Source organism: the organism of the source record quoted next, unplaced genomic scaffold, assembly GCF_019419815.1.
Source record: "Pyrus x bretschneideri cultivar Hongxiangsu unplaced genomic scaffold, Pyrus_bretschneideri_v1 Contig12, whole genome shotgun sequence".
Classification (NCBI taxonomy): Eukaryota; Viridiplantae; Streptophyta; class Magnoliopsida; order Rosales; family Rosaceae; genus Pyrus; species Pyrus x bretschneideri.
The window spans coordinates 8,185,155-8,208,376 of record NW_025999413.1 but is presented as its reverse complement, the minus strand read 5'-3'; the positions used below and the strand labels follow the sequence as shown (position 1 = coordinate 8,208,376).

General features: G+C 36.6%; 2 protein-coding genes and 1 long non-coding RNA gene across 4 annotated transcripts; all 3 read right to left on the bottom strand.

Annotated features, from left to right (window-relative positions):
- Positions 1-2,194: 2,194 nt before the first annotated feature.
- LOC125474153 lies at positions 2,195-5,080 on the bottom strand. Its single transcript, XR_007255821.1, has 2 exons — positions 5,045-5,080; positions 2,195-2,381 (listed from the first exon to the last, which is right to left on the bottom strand). It is a non-coding gene; the product is annotated as an uncharacterized LOC125474153 (long non-coding RNA).
- Positions 5,081-7,577: 2,497 nt separating this feature from the next.
- On the bottom strand, positions 7,578-12,831 carry LOC125474558 (putative wall-associated receptor kinase-like 13). The gene is made up of 5 exons (XM_048578483.1): positions 12,397-12,831; positions 11,887-12,304; positions 11,504-11,650; positions 10,030-11,075; positions 7,578-7,728 (listed from the first exon to the last, which is right to left on the bottom strand). The coding sequence occupies exons 1-5, from the start codon at positions 12,829-12,831 to the stop codon at positions 7,657-7,659; spliced, it is 2,118 nt and encodes a 705-aa protein (XP_048434440.1). The 3' UTR covers positions 7,578-7,656.
- A 2,741-nt stretch (positions 12,832-15,572) lies between these two features.
- LOC125474523 (auxin response factor 6-like) lies at positions 15,573-22,446 on the bottom strand. 2 transcript variants are annotated; one of them, XM_048578373.1, is made up of 15 exons: positions 22,284-22,446; positions 21,747-22,208; positions 21,161-21,273; positions 20,454-20,552; positions 20,321-20,377; positions 20,085-20,243; positions 19,900-19,984; positions 19,392-19,482; positions 19,118-19,282; positions 18,920-19,042; positions 18,704-18,779; positions 18,407-18,554; positions 17,024-18,318; positions 16,614-16,804; positions 15,573-16,191 (listed from the first exon to the last, which is right to left on the bottom strand). In XM_048578373.1, the coding sequence occupies exons 2-15, from the start codon at positions 21,799-21,801 to the stop codon at positions 15,987-15,989; spliced, it is 2,862 nt and encodes a 953-aa protein (XP_048434330.1). In that variant the 5' UTR covers positions 21,802-22,208; positions 22,284-22,446; the 3' UTR covers positions 15,573-15,986. The 2 variants fall into 2 exon arrangements, with proteins under 2 accessions (XP_048434330.1, XP_048434331.1); XM_048578374.1 differs by having other exon boundaries at positions 18,425-18,554.
- Positions 22,447-23,222: the final 776 nt, after the last annotated feature.

Here is a 23,222-nt window from a genome sequence, read left to right as displayed (position 1 = left end):
GTATACTTTATACAAACTTTGCTCCAACCTTGAGACCATTGTAGTACGATACTAACAATACATTCATATGATTAGTACTTCATCCATTATGAAGTTCCATTTGTTAAAATGGGTTATTTTCACTTTGGTTCGTAACCTAAGTGAATGCACGCTTCCAAAGTCCCACTTTGATGTTCCTTTCTTAAAGGCAATAATACTCTATCAGTTGCTTTGGTTCTGATCCTGGGATATAGTAATATCTTAAAGTGATAACCCATGGTCTTTCACTTTTGGATATCTACTCACAAGTCCATACATGTGTCCCTTTTGTGATTTTATGACACATATGAAAAAGATTTTCTATCATATAAGAAAATTTTTTGATTTGAACCATGAGGTGACGAATTTGAATTGTCTTGTTGTTAAACTATATGTTGTGACTCATTTTGAAACTATTCCCTTTTGTTTCATCAACTTGTCCACATGCTTTGTTATTAGCTTGTTCTCGTAAAAGAGAATGATGGACAACTTCCAACATATAACTATTTTATGCTAGGTTGACGAAACCAACATTCAAAGACTATTCTTTAGAATGTTACACAACATAGATTTTTAACGTTTTGAAGAGCTTGAGTCTTTTAACAATTAAAATTTTAAACTCTTAATAATAGTCAAATACTATTATTATTTAGACAACTATAAACCAATCATATTCAAGTTTATATCCATTTTAACACCTCCCACTATTTCTTATGACTTTAATGAGAAATGATTTCATACATTCAAAAATGTATAAACGTGGAATGTACGAGTAGAGGACATTGTGTAGTAGCTTTAAAACCTTTCAAGCTCATCTGTTTCAACCTTCATTAAGTTGATGCCTTGTTATTTAGTGATTAAAATCTTTAAACTTTTTATAGATTTAGACACTTCTTTCTTGGTTTTAATCACTAACACACTTAACATTTTAAAACAATTTTAAGAATGCCCAATTAGTTGTTCAAAACTACTAATTGAATCAAGAGTAACCTTGATTATTGTGTTTTAAGTGATAACCATAGAAAACGTTTTTCTTATTACTTATATCATTATAATGTGATATAAATCTTGTATCTCAACTAGGATACAACAAGACAATATTCAATTCATAACACTACTTTAAGGAAATTATATATTAGAAGGCATTCATCACATTACATTAATATGATAACACAAACATTCACAATGTTTAACTTAAAAGAAATTAGCTCTAAACATTTAGAGACTTATTTAAGTACCTTCAAACATTTAGGCATTAATAGTGGTCTTCCATCATATGAAGCCACATAATAAGTTCTTAACATAATAAGAAAGTTTAAAGACAATCTTTAAATGCCTAAACAAACTTCCCAAGTAGTAAGCAAAATCATGGTGACCGAACCCTTCTTCACTCTTTTATTTGCTTGTTCCTCTTCTACTTAGTTCCTCCACCTATATACAATTATACAAGTGATTAGCTCTTTATATCAAATATAAATATTTAGAAGATCTAACAATTAGAATTGAAGATGAGAACATAAACCATACCTTGTGGCTTGTCCTTAAGAGTTGCAAGGTAAAACCTGCAATTCCTCCTCCAATGCCCCTCCTTTCCACAGTGGTGGCAAGTCCCCTTGGGCTCCATTTCCTTTTTCTTTTTCTTCACTCCTCCTTTCGGTTTAGGAGTGGGAGACTTTATCTCCTTCCCCTTTCCTTTGCCATACGGCTTAGGATTGGAAGAGGATGGCTTGTTGTAGGCTACTGCAACAGTCCCTACAACGTTCTCTTTCATAGTCTTCTCAGCAGTTACTAACATGTTTAGTAACTCAGAGAGAGTACTATCTATTTTATTCATATTGTAGTTCATTACGAACTGCGAAAATGAATCAGGAAGAGAAGCCAATATAAAGTCCTGGGCCAATTCCCCGTCAAGTGGAGTACCTAGGTTCTCCAGTTGTTCTATGAATCCTATCATCTTCAGTACATGTTGATGCACTGGAGCCCCTTTGACCATCTTGGTCTTCACAAGTTCACAAACAGTGTTAAAGCGACGGTTGCGCGTCCCTTCACCATATAACTCCGTAAGATGGAGTATTATGGAAATGCACTGTCCATGCCCTCGTGCTGTCTCTGTAGCTCCTCATTCATGGAGGCCAACAGATAGCACTTGGCTTGTGTATCATCCTCAACGTGCTTGTCATACTTAGCACGTTCATCCTCTGTGGCCTCAGGGCCAAGAGGTATGTCAGGTGGAGCTTTGTCTAGTACGTAAACAATCTTCTCCAATGTTAGGAGAATCTTGACATTACGATACCATGATGGGAAATTGTGCCCCTCTAGGCAATGTTTGTCGAGTATTTTCGCGAATGTGCTTCCAACCATATCTAAATACATAAACAATAAAATAAATTAGTTTGATTGTTGATTAAGTCACACGATTCGGGTCTTTAAACCGAATGACACCACCCACCATTTTTGGCAAATTCCATATCCCTCAAGATGGAATCCGGGAGATTTCAAAGAAAGCTCCTAGCAGGTTATAGGAGGCTCACTATTACCAAGCCCACCTCACGATGATACGATGTTGGCTAGCAACAATAATAATGAGAGGGTACAATTACCCATTTACAACTTTTGTAATTACCCATCTAGTTTGGCCTCTAGAGAATGTTGCCTCACGATGATACGATGTTGGCATTATTGCACTTAGTTAAGTTATTCCCACCATGCTTAGTTCATGTAGGGGTTCAAGAATAACCTCACGATGATACGATGTTGGCTATCCTCGTTGCCTACACTTACCTCATCATATGTTCATGGACTCCTCCTGAGTGTAAGCATGCACTTTGTACTCCCCCATGATAGGGTGGAGCCGGTGTACAAGTCACAAACGATTGGAGCCCACCACGGTGGAAGGCCTACGAAGAAATGTTCAAAAACATCTCTCGTTTATCAACTTAATATTCGTTTGTTGAGGGATTTTAAGGTCTCATCAATTTTATTTATTTAAACATATTCAAATAAATTGTCCTATTACAACTACTAGTCCAAAGTTAATGAAATTAGTAGCATATGATATCCCCACTATTCGTTTTCATAAAACAAATCAATATCAAAACATTTTTCAAAATATTGGAGATATATATAACTACTAATTGAAATCATTATAGTTTAGTAGCGTATGATACTCCCACTATTTGTTTTGAGAAAAACAAATCAATATCAAAAACGAATTTTTCAAATATTGGAAGTAACTACTACTACTACGGGTTTTGCAATCCTTTGAAATTGGACTTTATAGTTATCTTAGGCTCTTGGATGACCATGGACTTATTGGGTTATTGCAACAACGAGCCAACATTGTTGAATAAGATCTCGGGGAGGTTGTGTCATTTTAATTACGTGCTTTTCAATCCAATTAAAACATTTTCATTGAGCCATTAGAAATGAAAGACAATCATTCATTGCTTATTAGGGCGTTGGACCCATTTAATCTTGAATCTCATGTCAAAACCCTCTTTTAGTTATGTCTCCTTACCAATAGTTAAAGAAACTCTAGTCTAGCACTAGAGGGAATCAACTAACTAAAAGAGATTAAGAAGTAATAAGAATTACAAACCGATTTGTACAAATTCCTACAAATTACATATACTAAGAGGGAGAGATAGATTAATGTCGAAACGTGACAAGGTCCAATTGAAACAGTAATTAAAACACATTCCCATGGTTCAAACAATTTGATTTTAGCGCCTTATCTCATAGCTCAATTATCGTTTAAGGCATAAGTCCATAGTCACCCATTTACTAATTACTCAATCATATTAAATAATCAAATGGAATGCAACATATAAACAATTAGATTTAGTGCATATGGGCATAATTCAATGATGAGTTTAAACATTAAATAAAATTAAAATCAAACATTTCAATTTTTAAATAGTAGGGGTCTAAATGCAAATATGAAAAAGTTAGGGGTCAAACCATAAATACTAAAAGTAATACCAAACTTTTCTATAAATTACAAAAACCCCACAAGTGGAAAATCCACTAGGGATGGCCGGCCAAATTAAGGGGAAGTGGGTAGGTCTCACCTATCTTGCATTATTTCAACATAAAGAAGAAAAATATATCTTGTTTGCCACTTAATTTTGTTTTAAGGACTTTAAGAAAAAGAATGATTGAAATATATATCTAGACAATTCTAGGTATTAATTTAAATTTTGGTGTAGGCTATGGATGGTATGTACATCATCCATAACCACAAAACAATGCATGTAAAACCATTTTCACCAAAAACAAACCATGAACACCAAGAACAAAACCATGAACATATTTTCAAGATTTGTATGTTCTTGGTGATTTTTCAAACCCAAAAAACAAAAGTGACAAGATCACTACTTTCTAGCTTCAAAGTGTGTGTGTGAGGTTCAAAACAAAACACAAACACTAACAAAAAATCCCCATTTAGCCGAACCCCCTTTGAAGAACAAAACCCCAAAATTTTTGTTTCTAAACCCTCTTTTCATTCATGCATCCAAAACATTTTTGCATACATATCTTTCTCAACTATTGATACACCTTTTCAACATTTGAAAAAGACAAAAGATAAACATATTTTGAATGAAAAACAATTTAAACTCAAACTTCATTCATGCATCAAAAACACTTTTCTTGCATATCCTTTTTCAACTTTTGATTTACAATTTTTCAACAATTTGAAAAAAAAACAAAAGATAAACATATTTTGAATGAAGCAATAATATGACATACATAAAATTAAAACCCATATGCATAAAATCTAAAAGGACACATCATACATAAACCTTTGGCTCTTGATACCACTTGAAGGGAAAATATGAGATTTATGTGGGATTTCTAGTGACTAGCATGCATATACAATTCAAAATTTATATACGAAAGCAACGGAAGCATGTCATACATTTTATCAAAGCTATAGTCATGCAAATCCCCTTCAAGATGCATAGGTTTATATAAGATGCATCAAAAACAATTTATTGAAGAACAAAGTTTAGGAGTAGTTTTGTACCTCTTGATCTAGATCTAAGACCAAGGATTGACCACCTCCAAGCTCTTTGCTCCTTGAACTCCTTGAGCCTAGCCTCCCTCCTTGCCTCCTCCACTTTGTTGAGAATGAGTGCTCCTAGGTCCTCTTCAAGTTTCCAAAGATATGAAAACCTCTAAAGATCCTCACCCACTTTCATTATTATGTTCCTTTTATTTCTTAAAGAAACAAGTCAACAATTGACTCACTCTCTCTCCCTTCTCATTTGGCCGGCCTATTGTGTTTAATTTGGGCTTTGGGCTTTTAATTATTTCAAGTCATCCAATGCTTGAATAAAAGCCCAATGGGTTTTGGCCCAATGGGCCCGATTAAACCCGAACGTTTCTTTAAGCCCAAAACGATCTATATCGCTTTTATGATTTCTTTAGACTTTCTAAATTAATCAAAACACTTAATTAATCCAATTAATTATTTCCTTCATCCATTAGTTACTCACTACAAGAGTGTATCGGTGAACAATCTTTTAGGTTCTAATTAGCAAGGCAGTGAGGTGATTGGCACCAATCCAATTGATTATCCAATCACTTAGTGAATTAAAACTTACTTTTAATTCACCTTCCTTTTAATGATTACATTTAATCATCTAGAAGAACTCACAAGCCATGAGTGACATCTAATCATATATCATGGCTACCCAAGCTAATGTAGAAGTTATTCGGAGAACCTATTCAGTTGGAATTACAATGTAATTCGATCCTTCTCTAAAACAATACTCTCAATCACATTACTAGGGTATGGATTTATAATGTCAAACCCCTAATGTGATTATTCCTTCTTATACGATTCATTTGAGACGTATAGGAACGCTTTCCTTTATTACGCTCGATACTTCGGCCGAAGATTCCCGAATCATATCTTAGAGTATTCATCCTCTCTTATCGAAGATTAGAGATTCCTTGTTGCGCATTCACTTGCCTTCATGGCTAAGTGGCTTAACCCCAACGATGCCTTGGACACTCTCGAATGGAATGACTTTAACATAATCAAAGATTAAGTACTTAACCACAAGACAACGAGATGCCTCAGGTCAAAGGATTACTTACATTATTCCAACCATTAGAGTTACTTGCTTGACATGTGAGTAGACCTCCATGCAAGTACTCTCGTTCGATTGTGTTCAGTGAACTCATTCCCTTAATGAGCACCTACATGCTTGTCTTAGTGTCGCTACACGAATGGGATGAGACTTTCCATCCTTCCAATTGAAGCGGACATAGTATGTACCAGTCTATGGATTGTCAGTATCCCTCCGACAATCCTTATGACCAGGAACCTTTTTGGACATGATGGTTATGAGAAGAAGGTCTCTGTAACCTAACATCATTAGGTTACTTCTTCCATCGATCCATTGTCCATGGATTCACTATTTAGGACATATTTCGTTCATTGAGATAGTCCCAATTAGTATCTTTGCCTTCCGATGTATAAGAGTCATATATACATCATTTCATTGTCCTGAAAGGTTTCTTCCAAAGATTGACTTTCAGGGCATATTTCCAACAGGGGGGTGTGGTTTGCCTCTACCAGGTCGGTGTGTGATAAATCTCCAATCCCTTCTATGCGATTTCTCCGATTTGAATCTTGGATGGTTCCTCAATGAGAGCAGATTTGTGGGTTTTTGGTTTTTAGGGTTTCATGTTTTGGAAATTTTCTTTCTTTTTTGGGTATAAATCTCAGGATTTTGGGGGTTTTTATAGTAGTGGGTTTTTGGAAATTCAAATTCTTGCATTCCCAAATCCATGTAAAACCCTTCAGTTTCGTTTTGTTTTACCTTTTGAGGTATGATTTTATAGAAATTAACAATTGGAATTAACTTTGGTAATCTTGATTTTGGTTTGGTTCAGCTAAGGTTTAGATGAGTCCACCTGCTATGGTGAAGATGGAAGATGCTCAATTTTGCTCAATTTTACTTATTTATTATTGTGAATTTAATACATATGTAGTTGCCATGTTTGGCTTTGGGATTTTGATTTGGGGTTTGTTTGGATTTGGGGAATTACAATTGATAGATAGCATTCAAGCAAGATGCATAACTCATATGCACATTTTTCTTTTCATAGTCCTCTTCTGCCATCTCTTATTTAGATTTTTCATATAATAGACAAAAGAGAAGGATTTTCCTTTTGTATTTTACTGATCCCCTCGCGGCCCTTTTTGGATTTAGATTCTGAAAGTAAAGGTTTTTTTGACTTAGAATACATCTTAACCATGCTTTCATCTGTACGTTTGATTAAATATAGATTTTTTCCTTTTCAAACCGTCTTTGTCAATTGTGTAGGGATTGTTTGAATTGCTTGGTTATCTTGGGGGTTTGCTTCATTTGAAAAGTTAAATCAAATTGAAAATAATAAATTATTTTTGACAAGTTGGTGCTTTCTTATGTCCCATTATATCTATTTGTTCCCTCCTAATATCTAAAAAATGTCCTTAATTTTATTTATTGTATCATACAGGAAAAATGGAAAGGGAATATGAGATGGTATTGAAGAAGACATTGCAAAGCATCTGCCTACTTGATTCAAATACCACAACCTCAGTTATTGTTTTGGTGAGGTGCTTTATTTATATGAAAATCTTTATGTCTGAAATATCTTAGGCATTGTGTTAGCAGCTTGAGATGATTGTAAAACAGTACATGGAACCTTGATGTCTTTTGCTTTACTCACATATTTGTTTCATTGGAATTAAACTTTCATGTACAAATTTATGCCAAGGAAAGGTCACATGCTCTTAACCCCTTCCCCTCTTCTGTCATTACTTGTTAAACGATCTCTTCGTATGATTTTTTATTTTAAATTTATAATTTTTTATCCGTGTCTATTCCTTCTAATCTCATCCACCATGCATCCCCTTTGTCTTTGTCCATATTCTTCTTAGTGAATCAACGATTAATTTTCATGGGTGGTGCAAAATTTTTAATGAAAATTTTGATGGATGAAATTGGTCTATGTAAAAAAAGGGAGATTTTGGGTCTGATTTGTTGAGAACCTATATAAAAGGGAACTTGATTTGAGACAGAGAAGAGAAGATATGCGTATGGACGTGTGCTTAATATGTTCTGTGAGTAATACTCTCTTTACATTTCATAAACACCATTCAATCAATTTGAGTAAGGGTTTTGTTCAATTCAATTTCATTAGTTTGTTCTAATTCAGTGAATATATTTTCTTTCGTAGTTCATTCAATTTGTTTCATTTTTTTATTTGGATTTTGAAAGTCAGTAAAGTTTCTATTTGTTTGCTTGCTGCAATTATTGAACTTATGCCGCTACAATATTTGTTTCCTTATGTTTTGTCTTCTGCATTATGTATATGTAGAACTACCATTTGGATCAAGTGAATGACAACTTTCATGTATATTTTTGTAGCATCAACACATGATCAGGACGTCTTCAGCTTCTATAAGGATAAGCAACATTGTAATGGATTCAAAGAAGTATTGACATGATATGGAGACATCGTTCCCCATATTTGACTCGCAGGTTTGCGGCCTCTAGCCACCGTAAATGTTAATCTGTATCTTTTTTGTTTCTTATTGTAGGACCTACATCTTTTGAACCAACTATTGAGATGGCCATGACAAAAATAGAAACCTCACCTTCCATTTCCCTCAAAACGATGGCCATGACAAAACCAGAAACCTCTCCTTCTATTTCCCTCAAAACAACTTCCATTTAGAACTGCAACCTTCCATTTTGAATTGCAACCGCTGCTCAGTTCTCTTAGAACATCTTCTGAAAACAGCAAATCTGGTGCACATTCAAAGAAAATCTTAATCCTAGAAAAGGTTGGGTTTCTTGGTAAGTTTTTTGGCCGATTTCACGTTGGTCATTTTTTTGTATGAATATTATGTCTTTAGAATAGTAAATTTTCCAAATGGGTTTTCTGTGCAGATTTTGTTTTAGTGATTTGGGGGGGTTTTGTTTCCGTGAGGAGATCAGCTTGCTGCTGATGAGGATATGCAACAACAAAGACGGTATGACGATGCATGTGCATTTGATAATAAATGTGAGGAAATTGACAGGTGATTAACAATATTACCATTTAAATGTCTTCAGTTGTTCTTATTGAAAGTATTTAATTGAATTCTACTATTTATAGCAAACCATGTAAACAATGATATATAATTTTGAGAGGAGAGATTTAATGGCATTACTATGTTTTTAGTTCGATTCAATGATGCAAACTGTAAATTTCCTTTGCAGTTACTTTTATTTCAAGATATTGCACTCTTCTTTCAATCCCGCAGCATCCCGCGGGCATTCATTGCTAGTTTTAACCATTGGTGAACACAATTTAAGAGTTTTATTGTAAATTAGAAGAAGTATAATACTAAGTTTATCAATACATATATATTTAATCCTAAATTATTTAGAGAGGGTGAAAGAGTGAAGGTAGGCCTAGGCCTATGGTGGCCTTATAGCGGCTCCACCCTTGACTATCTACCCCAAATGAAGCTAAAGAATCAGCAATCTGATTTCATTCTCGATAAACGATTTCAGCACACCATTTGTTTTTTCTGCACTCTTGTTCATTTTTATTTTTTGATTTATTTAATTAGAAAGCCAAAAATAAACATAGGTGTATTAGAATCCTATTGATCATCGCCAACAAAATGACTATGTCATCAAGGAAAATGAAAGGTGAGCATAATAACATCAGTACTAATAGCAAGTCTTGTTTATTTCTGAGCTTCATATTACTTATTAGTCAGTAGCATATAAAAATTATAATATACAGTATCCCAGAATATTATTTCAATGGCAAAAAGACATGAATATAGATCACCAAGACCTGAAAATATGTAACTGTGGAAGTTCAAGTGAGATGAAATTAGACCACAATTGGAAAAGCATCCTCATACCGCCAAAGAGGAATGTTTCATTTTGGACAAATTAAACCACTGAATAATTTGGTCGAGCAACGCAAGTTTTTTCTTAAATTTTGGATAGCCTCCAATTCGGTTGTGACCTCTCTCATTGTAGGACGATTCCTCCCATTCAAATTTAAGCATCTGCTCGCAAGATTAGCAACGACTCTGATCTCTGTTTCAGAGCCGTCCTTCATTATTCGAGCATCAACAATGTCAAGTAAACGATCTTCGTGCATCAAGGTAATGAAATGTGTGGCGAGACTTATGTTGTCCTCTTCTCGTTGTGACCTGGATATTGAACAAACTGGTTTTCTACCAGTCAATAGCTCAGCAAGAACAACTCCAAAGCTATACACATCACTTTTCTCCGTAAATCGGTTTGATTGGAAGTATTCCGGGTCCAAGTAACCAAACGTACCATTAACAAGTGTTGTCAAATGAGTATGGTCAATGGAAATTGATCGTGACGTTCCAAAATCGGCAACTTTCGCTCTGCATTTTTCATCCAAGAGTATGTTGGAAGATTTGATGTCTCTATGGAAAATGGGAAAGGAAGCTGCACTATGTAAGTAGGAAAGGGCTCCTGCAACCTCTGTTGCAACTCGTAAGCGCATTTTCCATGGAAACTGACAATCCTCAACATTCCCTTGGATATACTGAGAAAGGGTTCCATTAGGTATGAATTCATAAACCAAAATAGGAACTTCAGTCTCTAAACAACATCCCAATAGTTTAACCACATTTCTGTGGTTAATTTGTGAAAGAAGTACAACCTCGTTGATGAATTCTGAAAGTTTGCCTTCGCCCACTACTTCGGACTTTTTTACAGCAACGATTCTTCCATTTGTCAACATTCCTTTGTAAACAGTACCTTGACCTCCATGGCCAAGAATTCGATTAATGTTAAAATTATCAGTGGACTTCTCTAACTCCTTCGATTTGAACAGCTTGATCTTTTCAACCTTAAATTTTTCACCTGATGATAATTTTTTTTCCAACAACAAACCACCATTACGTTTGAAAAACATTTCCTTCCGTTTGTTTTTTCTCCTTTTCTTTATTACTTTGTATACGTACCATGAACCAACAACTATTGGCAGTATTCCGAGACTCGTTACAAGACCTGCATATAAAAGTACACATACTTGAAATTATAAATAGATAACAAAACAAAAACTATTCATATAATATTGTTGCCAGACATAGACAGTTGAGACTCACTTAGGAATGAGTTCCATCTGTTTTTAATATGGCCTCATTAAAATCGAATGAACACCTAAAAGATAGAATCGGTCTTGACGTCTATTTTTAAGACTTGTTGAGAAGTTAGAGTTTTCGCATCTAGACCAAGGTTTAGCCAAGTTAGTTAGAGCCTAGAGCAGTGAGTCATCCCTATTTGCAGTTTGCACCCAAGTTTGAATCTCCCTCTTATAGTTAAGATTTTGACCAAAAAAAGTTTATTCAACAGTGATGAGTATAGGAGCATACCTAGAAGTATGATTTTTTTAGGCCATTTGCTTTTGTCATCTCTTGAGTAGTAGCATGATGCACCTTCTGTACCATAATAATCGCATACAAAGCCATTTGTATTTGAATAGCACGTATGACCCCCAAAAGTATTCTTGCATATAACACGGCCACCCAAACTCCATGCACCAATACCAGGACACGGATCAGAACCATTGCATTCATCTATATCTGAAATAAAATAATAGAATAACAAAAAATGAAACGATCGTGGTGAAAAGAATATTTGTAAAAACAAACAAAGCCTTTTATAATACATGGTACATAACTTCATTGGTCTATTCTTTTCAATTTTTTCCGTTTAATTTTGAGCAGAGAAGAAAAAAGGAACTAAAAAAAATCAAGAAATTGACTTGTGCATGCATGCGTATAAGAAGATTGCTTTGAAATGGAAGAGGTTCAATTACCTTGACAAGGTTGGAGAAGATAGGGATTCCCTTCAAACCCACCCGGACAAAAACATATAATTTTTGACTGATTGTATGCATAAGAAGTGATATGTGTTATGCAAAAGGGTGTGGAATCAAACTTTCGAATTTGGGGAGATCCGTTTAGAAGGAGATCGAATTCTGGGACGAACTCCTTGTATAATTTGACCAATGAACTTGTCATGTCATCCAAGCTTAGGCTCCATTCTAACACCACTGGAACGCTGTCCATATCCTTGACGTCTCTAAAATTTGATAAATAATGATAAAACCAGTCTTGCTGGACAAGGAATGCGTAATTATGAGCCGATACTCCTCCCTTTCCATTGATAGTGCTTTCTTCGGATTCAGGTTTTATATCGGCATCAATCACACTGAGATTCCCGGGAAGCGCAATCTGGCAACAGTTAATACCAATACATCCATGGTTGTCTTCAGGCCCGGCACTCGCATCACGAGCTGACATACATCCAGTCATCCACCAATAACACGCTGGTCCGGGTATGACTTTACAAAGGCAAACAAGCCACAACTGACTGCAGTGAATTGATTGTGTTCCTGAGAGTACAAGAAAGGGCTTCCTGTAAAATTTGGCAATTGGGGAACCATTGTTCTGTTGAAGAACCTAACAGGATGCTCAACTCGAAGCGTGCCTTCAACTGAAATATCCAGCACCTCTATCGTGGTGTTCTTCAAGAAAGGCTTGGGACCGCTGTTAGAGTTCTTGCACTCTATTTCAAACCAATCGTACAAGTAACAACTGATGCTAGGTCCAATCCCAAAAGGGTATGGGATGCTAACATTTCCGCAATGAGATTCGCAGTCAGACTTTAATACTGGTGTAACTTTATCTGACGATGATGCTGCCACTATGCTGATGGGCCATAGCAACGAAATTATGATCACACGAAGAAATAAATGCATATTGCACTCATGAATGGGGTCTTCTACCTTGTTTTCTTTCCCTTAGTTTCTTATTTTTGCTAAATACGTAGTATATATGGAACTTTCTTTCTGAGAATTAAGGTTGTCTCGCAACCTCTACAATTGGACTGATCAATCAGTTGCTTCCTGATGTGCGGGTTTGTTCTTTAGCTTCTTGTAATTGTGGTCGCTGGCTTGTTTTTTCGTGTGTTTGTTTTTTAGCTTCTTGTTCTTCTTTTGGCTCTTTCTTGTTCGATTCTCTCCTCCTTCTGAACCCGTTGCCGTTTTTTTGTCTTTTATACGATGGCAATGAAGAGAATGAATCAAACAGAAAGAAGAGAATGAATCAAACAGAAAGAAGAGATTTGCATGGGTTTATAAGAGATTAGGTTATAATATTGTTGGTTTTATGGTAAAACCTCAACTTTATTCTCATTTGTCATGTTCACATGTTTGACTTTAAAATCCGCCACATGTGAGGGTATCTGTTGAGAATGAATCTCACATTGATAAAAGAAGATACCTTGCATGAGTTTATAACTAAGTTGGATTACATCTCATTCAGTCAACTTGTTTTATATTGTAAACTTTGTTCAAGAGGAGAAATTATAATTTGAAAACCCAATGGATTAATCATATTGGTGTCCTCATTTGAAAACCCAATGAATATAACAACGAATTCGAAATCCCAATCCATTATCATCTTGGTAGTGTCGTTTCTGCAATTTTGAGTACCTTTGGTGGCAGCGATGTTAGTAAAACGACGTCTCTTACAGATTTCTGAGTACCTTTCAGGGCGTTTTGATAAGGAAAACACTTAATTGGGTGAATTTACTGGTTTTATGTAGTTTATGAAGAATCGGTGAGAGAAGAATATGTGTTCATGATATTGGATGAATCCTAAACTCTCTTAAGAATTAGTCTTAGTTGAAATTTGTATAGGGAAAGAGGGGAAGAGATAAGGAAGGCAGCTGATATGGCCACCAGCGGCTTGAAGTCGGGTTGGAGCCGTGGAGGCAGAGGACTGGGATGGGGACTTGTCGGCAACGGAGGGGTAGGGTCGCTGGCGCTGGGTTTTTTTGTTTTTTTTTTTTCAGGTATTTAATTTATTTTTAATTTCTTAAAATAAATTTCAAGTCCAGCTGTGATAAAATAGTACACATGTCAAATTTTCAATGGAAGTACCACAGATGACGTGGTAATACGATACTACCTTATAATTTCTCGTGGGTACTGCTAAAGAGATTAAAATTGTAGACAATTTGACAATAAAAAAATTGTAGACAAACTTTTATAAACTAAATGACATGGAAGTTGATGATTATATTATAACTTATGAGTTGATACACGTCTTTATTTCTATTGATGACAGATTATTTAATTTATAAATTTTGTTTAAAAATTTAGTTTCCTAGTATTATCTATTTTTTGTTATCTTCACGAACTTTGAACATTAACATTAGTGTTTTGTCGTTTTTAGAATTTTTTGCAGCCTAGTAGCCAGGAGAATGCAATTTAGGTGATCAGCAGTACGTAGCTGCGCAGAACGACCGCCAAGAGAAGACAGCAGGAGGAGAATATATACATGACTCCATAAGATCATAGGAAGAATCAAATCATGAATCATTAAACAAGAATCTTGGTCTGATGATGAAACAATCCAACGAAAGAAGGAAAGAAAGTAAACACCATAATTAAATTAATGTTACTACTAATCACGGGTCCGGCATATATTGTATTAAGGGTAATTAAAAAACAAAAGAAATAGGCCAAACAAGTATTCTAGTAGATTCTTCTCATTGATAGTGTCTGGGTTTGTAGGTATTGGTAAAATAGCGAAAGATGTAAGTCGACAGGAAGACACGAAAGAAACAAATGAAGAACCCTAATTAATTAATGAAGAAATAAAAATTAATTAATTTCATCCATGAAGGGTTTAAATACATGAAAGGATATCCAGGCTTTTTTTTGTCATCAACTTCCACAAGTTAGAGCTATTCTCAAGAACACGAAAAGGAGAAAGGGAGGAGACTCTTCTCCATCTAGGGTAGGGTTAGGTTGGTTAACTAAAAATCGAGAGCATGAATGGAGATGTTCAAGGAGGCTCTTATTATCTCTATAAAAAAAAACAATATAAAATGTTGACGTGATTTAACCGTGATCATACAAAACAGGAGGGCACAGGAGTGAGAGGGCAGAGAATCTGCCTCCGTTCAAGAAAGGCTTGGGAACGCTGTTAGAGTTGTCGCAGTCTATTTCAAACCAATCGTACAAGTAACAACTGCTGCTAGGTCCGATCCCAAAAGGGTATGGGATTCTAACATCTCCGCAATGAGTTTCACAATCAGACTTTGCTATTGGGGAACCTTTATCTGATGGTGATGCTGCCACAATGCTTATGCGCCATAACAACAAAATGATCGTACGAAGAAGCAAATGCATATTGCACTCATGTCAATTAATTAGTTGTCTCCTGATGTGCAGTTTGTTGTTTAGCTTCTTGTAATTGTGGTCACTGGCTTGTTTTTCGTGTACTTGTTTTTTAGCTTCTTGTTCTTCTTTTGGCTCTTTCTTGTGGGATCCTCTCCTCCTCCTGAACCCTCCGCCGTATTTCTGTTCATCTTTTCATAAATTACTTTCGTACGTGTTAGACTAAAATTTGCAAGGTAAAGAATAATGGATCCTCACATATAGACAGCCAAACGATATCTTTAGATAATACATGCATGCAGTCCGCAAAATATTACTTGGTGAGACCTACCTCAAGTCTCAAGATTTTCAATACAGTAAATCAACTTGATCGGTCTGATTCATGATACGTTTTCGACTCTAATTAATAACAAATTACAAGACATGAGAGCATAGAAAGTGCAATCGGACTCGGACACCAAACTCGTACGGTACATGTGTTGTTCTACATGGTGTTGCGGTAGTTTCAGATACAAGGTTCCTTCCTACTATAATTTACAGTGTGTAATTATAAGCTGACATGCAGGCTTCAAATAGACTTTGCCTAAGCAGTACATCTCACTGACCACACAAAAGCTAAAAGAATGCTACCAATCCTTTTACGAAAACACTACTAAGCATAGTTAAAACACTCATCATTCGCCGCCAATTTTCGTAATTTTCCATTTTTAGCGAAGCATTGGCCTTTAGTAGTCGAGTGATCCCAAAGATGCAAACCCATTGCTTGAGTTTCTCAATTTCTGTCGACTCGCATAGTCATCGCAGGTGTTGCTACCGTTGGAAAGCTTATTGTTTGGGATAGAAGCCACACGGTTGAGGCCTTCCTTTCCCATTTGTTGCACTTCCATAGGCGAGAGTATCTTGATATACCACACATTGTTCACAAATTCCCTGAAAATAAATAAAGAATCATTATACCTCCAGTGAATTATGACAAGAATAGTTTCAAAACTCCAGAAGCCAACTTTGGCTCACAGAAACAGACATCCACAATAGTAACTTAAAATCTCGAAAAGGTGAGAAAACAGTCAAAAGACTAGGTGATGTAAACTAGTCCTAGGACACTTTGAACCTCAGAGCATTGTCTAAATTTATCGTTGTTGCTCTCTACAAATTGGCATACAGCATAAAATCATAACATTAGCTGCTTAACGTTAAAATTACGCACAGTGATTCAGCATGAATCATTTTACAAACCATCAGTAATGATTGAAACTCATGGGAAGCTCAACCTTCAGAACTGCTTATGCAAACAGCCAAGAGCGTACATTAATTGACAAATATAAGCAAAATCATGAAAATTTGGGACTTACTGCCAAGGGTCGTCACCAAGGAGAAGAATATCATTCTCCCTGTCAACAAATACAAGCTGCCAGCCTGATCTCTGACGGTCCTCCAGTTGACCTTCAAGGCCAAACATACGTGAGAGCTCACTGCGCAGTTCATCATAGCTGCTGAATTTAGAAATATCCAGTGACCTCCCAAAGGACCCTAACTTGTGAACCTGTCAAATTGCACCAATTTAATAAAAATTAAAAATTAAAAAAAAAATTAAAGAAAAAACAAGAGATACCGATGACAAGTGCTGGTTTTGAAAAAGCAAACACTGATCACGATGCATTTGCATTACCCAATACAATCTCTGGCAATGCTCCATACATCCGACCATAATGTTAAGAATAAATACGCATGTAAATAAACTATCACAATTATCTCATCTTACCTTCACAAAGGTTCGAGTTGGATTTACTTGGTCCACATTTTCTGAAGACTGCAAGAATCCTGATTCATCTACACAACTTGATGTAGTCATATCGGAATTAAGTGGAAAGTCATTGCCTGTGCCACTGGTATATGAAGCACCAAAGGGCAGGGACAACGAATCATTTCCATTGCCAACATTTCTCAGGTTTGGAATCCCATTATGCAGCATGAGAGATGATGAATCAATGTTCACCCCAAACAAAAGATTGCTTTGGGGATCAGTACCACCTTGGAATGCAGAATATTCTCTACCAGGAAATGGAGGCAAGGCAGTGAACTCAGAAAAACTTGACTGTGGTGTTCCCAACTGTTCCACTTGGGGAAGTACACATTGAGCAGCTCCAGATGATAGCTGTGGTTCACCAGTGATCTGCTTGGGTAACAAGGAAGAAGAAATTGCTGAGTTGGATCCACTTAAGTTAAGTAAGTGGGATGCTCCATCCTGTGATAGCGAACCTAATATACTATGTATAGGGGGGACATCAGATGAAGGTATAGGAATTCCAACAGGGTCAGGAAAGCTCTGCTGCTGAGATTGTGAAGAGATGGACTGTATAGATGCAGACTGGGATTGAGTGATTGAGGCAAAATTAGGTAGAGCAGACATAGCATTCGGGATCTGCTGCTGAACAGACAATTCGTGCAGATGATGGGATTGTTGAAGCTGATGTTGCTGCTGCTGCTGCTGCTGATTCAGCTGCTGTTGTTGCTGCTGCTGATTCAGCTGCTGTTGTTGCTGCTGCTGATTCAGCTGCTGTTGTTGCTGCTGCTGATTCAGCTGCTGTTGTTGCTGCTGCTGATGCTGTTGTTGCTGATGCTGTTGCTGCTGCTGTTGCCTCTGATCACTATAGGGATGATAACGCTGCGACTGCTGTTGCAAAACCTGAGCCTGAGCAGGAGCTTGGTTTTCTTGAAAGTTCTGAAGATAAGCATTTTGAGACTGAGACTGAGGCAAGACCTGTCTTTGAAGCACAGCAGCAGCTCCATTAGAAACACTTGAAGATTGCTGGAAGGGCAGAAGAGACTGTGAAGAACCTTTTGAAGAATCAACCGCCCTCATTTCTTGAAGTGCAGCGGCTGCCATTGCTTGGTATAGATCGGGTTGTAGACCTGCCATAGCCGCATCAAGCCTTGGTTGCATCCAAGGAGAAACTCCAAATCCCTGGAAGTTCAAAGATTGCATCCCCTGGTCTCCGAGCCCTCCTTGAAGCCACATCAGTGGAGAATTAATTCCCATATCACCATCTTTGAGACCTGAAATGAATATACCACTGAATATTTTAAGGGGCAAAAGAAACAGTAGAATTTTGTGACTATACCTCAAGCAAAAAACCAAAGATACCGTGGAAAGAGGGAACACCCGATGGCCATGGTCGCTTTAGTCTGAGGGGGAATGGGGATGGATACATTGGGAATGTTGTTAGTGGTTCAATCTCCCACAATGATACTCTTGGCTGCCTATCCCCAGCAGTGGATTCATCCCAGCCAACCTGCATTAGCAGAAAACATGTTTACAAACCCTACAAAGTTTCAAAAAGTTAAAAAACTGGCCACACCTCAATCAAAAGATCGTAAAATTTATAATAGCAAATATTGGAATTCTAATGAGCATCATAATCACCAAATGCTTTCAACACACCTTCACAGAGCGCCAGTGAGAATTTGGCCAGCGAACAGAATCTAAGTCACTGATGCCAGTTATTGTACCCATGTATCTTAAGGAAAAGAACAAACAAAATAAATAAGAAAGGTAAATAACCCAGATAATAGTATAATACAAGTATGAATAACCACTTAATTAAATGTGAATCATAAACTGTATAATGAAACTGAACTACGAGGAGAAATAACACACCGACGGACACTAGACTCTTCTGTCTCAAACAGCATCCTAAATCGCATGCCCACAGAAACCCGAGTGTGATAGACAGCTTTAACATATTTGGCCAGGGGTATCACAAATTCAGATGGACTTGCCCTGCATTGTAAGAAAATAGAAAATTGAGGAATAAGAGGTAAATAGTAGTATTTACAATCAGGAGCAGATGCTCACCTCGGATTATAAAATATAGTAAAGCGGCTATTTGTTGCAGCTGCATGAGCTGCAGCAGCAAGAAGACCAATGTGCATGCTGTCACTTGACAAAACTGATGAGGGCATGACAGTCTGTGGACGATTTGCTCGCCGAATACCTAAGAGCAACTGATTCTTTTCATTCCTGATTGAAGACAACACGTTAGTGAGAGGAAAATGATTACAACAATTCTTGACGGAATAAATACAACCACCACCAACCCTCCAATAACAGAATAACAGTTTAAACTTACCAGATAAAGAGGACCGAATCACCAGCAACAAGTCGTTTAGCACTAACGAACACACTCCATCCTGTCGTGAGAAGATGCCTCTTGGGCTGGCCTGCACAATAACATGGCAAAACGCAATTAGAAGCTAGAATTACATGTTCAGAATTACAGACAGTAAAAAAATTTTCTTTTGTCAAACCAGAGTATAAATTGAAAAATAAGAAATAAAACAAGAAAAACCTGGGTATAGAAAGCTAAGTTCAAGTAAATAAGACATTTAACATGTTTTTAATGAGACAATCATGACTTGGATATTGGATATAACTCATGCCAGTAAATATAAAATTTCCCCAAAATTTTCATTTTGAGATTTAGAACCACGAAGTGTCTGAATTGTGTGTGAAGGACAACTGCCCTCAGTTACTTTGGCATCTAAGATAGATCAACAGACTTGAAGAGTGATATGTGAAAATGATAAAAGATACTGACAGCAGATACAAAACAGAATACCGAAGAAAATTATACTCACCTCGAAATATGTGTCTGAATTTCCATTCATTATCATGAAGATCCCTTGCAATTAGTTCCTGAGCAGGGGGCTGCTGCGAATAATCCTGAGGAACGGTAAAATAAAATGAATGAAACTAAGTACATGACGAAAAAATAAAGAATGGAAGAGAGATGATCAAATGAGTCAAAGAAAAGGACACATACAAGAGGGGGAAAAACTTTTTCAGCTGCACGGCGGGGAACAGAGAATCCTCCATGTGTGCTAGTATCACTTGCAGTCAAAGTTTTACAAAAATAGTTGGTTGGCTGTTTGCTGGCAGCACCCAACTCTGCAGGCAGTAGGTATACATCTTTTTGCTCTTGCTACAAAACAGTTTATGTCAGGACATGAAAATTACTTGACTCACAAATCGAAATTTAAAACCAGCCTAATGCAGTACCGGACTTAATGGTTGTAGGGTCATTTGAGCATATACTTCATCCGTCTCTACATCTGCCTGTACCATAGAATTAAAATTTTAAGAAGCGTCCCAGGGAATTGTACAGAGAACACATAAACAGGCTGACACGTACGTGCATTGTCACATTGTGTAGCTGACAAATTAGTTGCGGAGGCAAGCTGGGGTAATTGGGAATATGGGCATCCACTTCCTTGTGGGTTGATGCAGCAACCTGTATAAGAAATACCAAGAATTAACAACGCAAAAAGGATACTCTGTAAGGTTAGTGTTCAGGACGAAATGATTAGTTAAATATTAGAAGATTCAGCTGTTTGAGCAACAACAAGTGTACTTAAAAAGTACTGGACTACATTATAGTAACTGAGGTAATGATTTGTATAAAATGCTTAATATACAAATTTGTAGCTATATACATGATGCACAATATCAAACAAAAACAATACAAACAAGTAACGAAAAAATAAGCTCTAATTCATCCTTTATTTATTTATTTATTTATTTTCTATAGGAACAAATCATCCTTTATAAATGAACATACACCTGTGATTACACAGCATGCCTTAAAATGCATACTAATTTTAGTCTGCAGACTCCAAGATCACAAGAATAATTATTCATTTTAAGATATGCTCTCAATAATCAAGATGCAGGGAGATACAAAAACAAGACAATGGTACCAAGAGACTAAGTCCTTAAATCAACAAACAACAAACGTCCCTAGTCTACAAACTGCAAACCAGACAATTGTTTTCTGCAAATACCGATCAGAAAGAAAAATCTGCATTCAACAATAAATAAGATAATGATGCAGTTGCTTACCTGTTCGCTGTGGCCCTGTGGAAAGTAGACTACACGACTTCCAAGAAGAGGCAGAGACACCAGAGGCCCGGCACACGCATGCCATAGCTCAGAATTCAAACATTTCTTCTCCTCTGCAATAGCTTCTATGCTTGTGTCAGTACGCATGAAATAAGCATCCATAGATTCAAAATCCTAAACCAATTCAATCTTATAACACGTTTCCAGCTCGAATTCCATCCAGCATTGTGGGCAGTTAAGATAATTGTAAAATAATAAGTTGTGTGTTCAGTCACCAAACTTAATTTCTCAAACATACAAGTAATTTATGCATAAAGTGTCACTTTCTTAACCATGAAATAACTACACAAAGAGACACAACCACTAGTAAAGCAAATATAGAGTAGGCATGTTCAATGACCTATTAATTAAGACATGCACATATAAAAATTGCCTAACACGTACGCTCAGTAACTTCAGACCCCAAACAAAAATAGCATCAAAGCAAGCAGGACAATGCTCAGAGTGAAATAACAAACGCTTCGATGAAAGTATTAAATTTCAGATGACAAAAAGTGAAAGAACCAAATAAGGAACAAATGCATACCTTCCTGAGGCTGATGATTAAAACCCGGAGACGAGGACGAAGACAAAAGCCTCATTGTTTGAAAATCCAAAAAAGCAACCTTCTTTCACCACCTACTGAAACCCCCTTCAAACCCAACTCAAACAAAGATTCAAATACTAGTCCCTCCTTATTTCTTAAACATATTTAGCACCCATACTGAGCCCCTTCACCTCTATATCATCAAATGCTGTAAAAAAACAAAAAAAGCCCACCCCCCACCCCCCCAAAGCAAAAAACCAGAAAAAAAATCAACTACCCTTTTGGGAAAATCTCATCCAAAGCCAGTGCCAATACAAAACACAACCCCTCTCACCCTCATACGCCCCAGATCTTCTTCCCCCTACAAACACGCTCCATATTAACCCCAAGTACCACCCTAAACCCTAACTGTCACTTCCAAAGCTCAGAGATTTATCACCTTTAGCAAGCTCCAGAGAAACCCTAGACAACCCAGATCTCAGAATTTGAACAGTAACCTAGCAAGTGAAGTAAAACAGAGAATTGGGGAACTCTTACTGTGCCGAGAGCGACATTTTCGGAAGCTCCGATTTGACTGCCGAAAGAGATGAAGTTTGAGCTTGAGAGAGCTTGAGCTCTGTTTGTGAAGCTGCTGATGAGAGAGAAAGTTAGAGAGAGGGAGAGAGAGAGAAAGAGCTTTATTGGTCTTCGTTGAGGGCGTGTTTGGTCTACGATCAATTAATACAGTGGTAATTATTGCTGGTGGGGTAATGTAATGTTCATAGGGATAGCTGTCAGAAAAAGCAAATTAAAATACAAGGACCAAAAATCTAACCACACGTTCCCTATTTTACCCTAGCGTTTCCCCCCTTTTTGCAATCTTGCCCATGTCACTTTTATATTTTATATAAGGTGTGAAGAATAAATTTTTTTTTTAATAAAATCCTTGATATTACAACACAATTTTTTATCAAGTGTCATAATATAATTGGTTTAAAATTTTTTTAATTAATTGTGTTGTGACACTTGATATACTGGTCCATGTTTTCGGCACTAACTGACTAGAAAAGAGACCCATCTTGCCGAAATTGGATCCGCTCTGAACCTTCGTGTCTAGAACCTAAGAATCAACATATTTGGGCAGCACAAATTGAATTAGACAGTCTTCATTAACTCATTTCGTTGGCCATCATACACAAACCAACAACTTTGATTTTTTTTTTTCACACTAATAAGCGGTCTGTATAGATTGATCTTTAGACTCGGACACTAAAGTCCATAGCAGATTCAATTCCCATCTTGCCCATACCAATCAGTTTTTTTCTCTTTTTTCCTCATTTGGAAATTGCCAATCTTTTTCATGTTAGCTTTTCGGAAGAAAAAAATACATTTTGGGAAAAGATGATTAGGTTATCATTTGGTTGTCCATATGAATTTAATAAATGGGATTAATCAAATTACGTTTATAGGGAGGTCTGTTATCTCCTATTGTTTTCT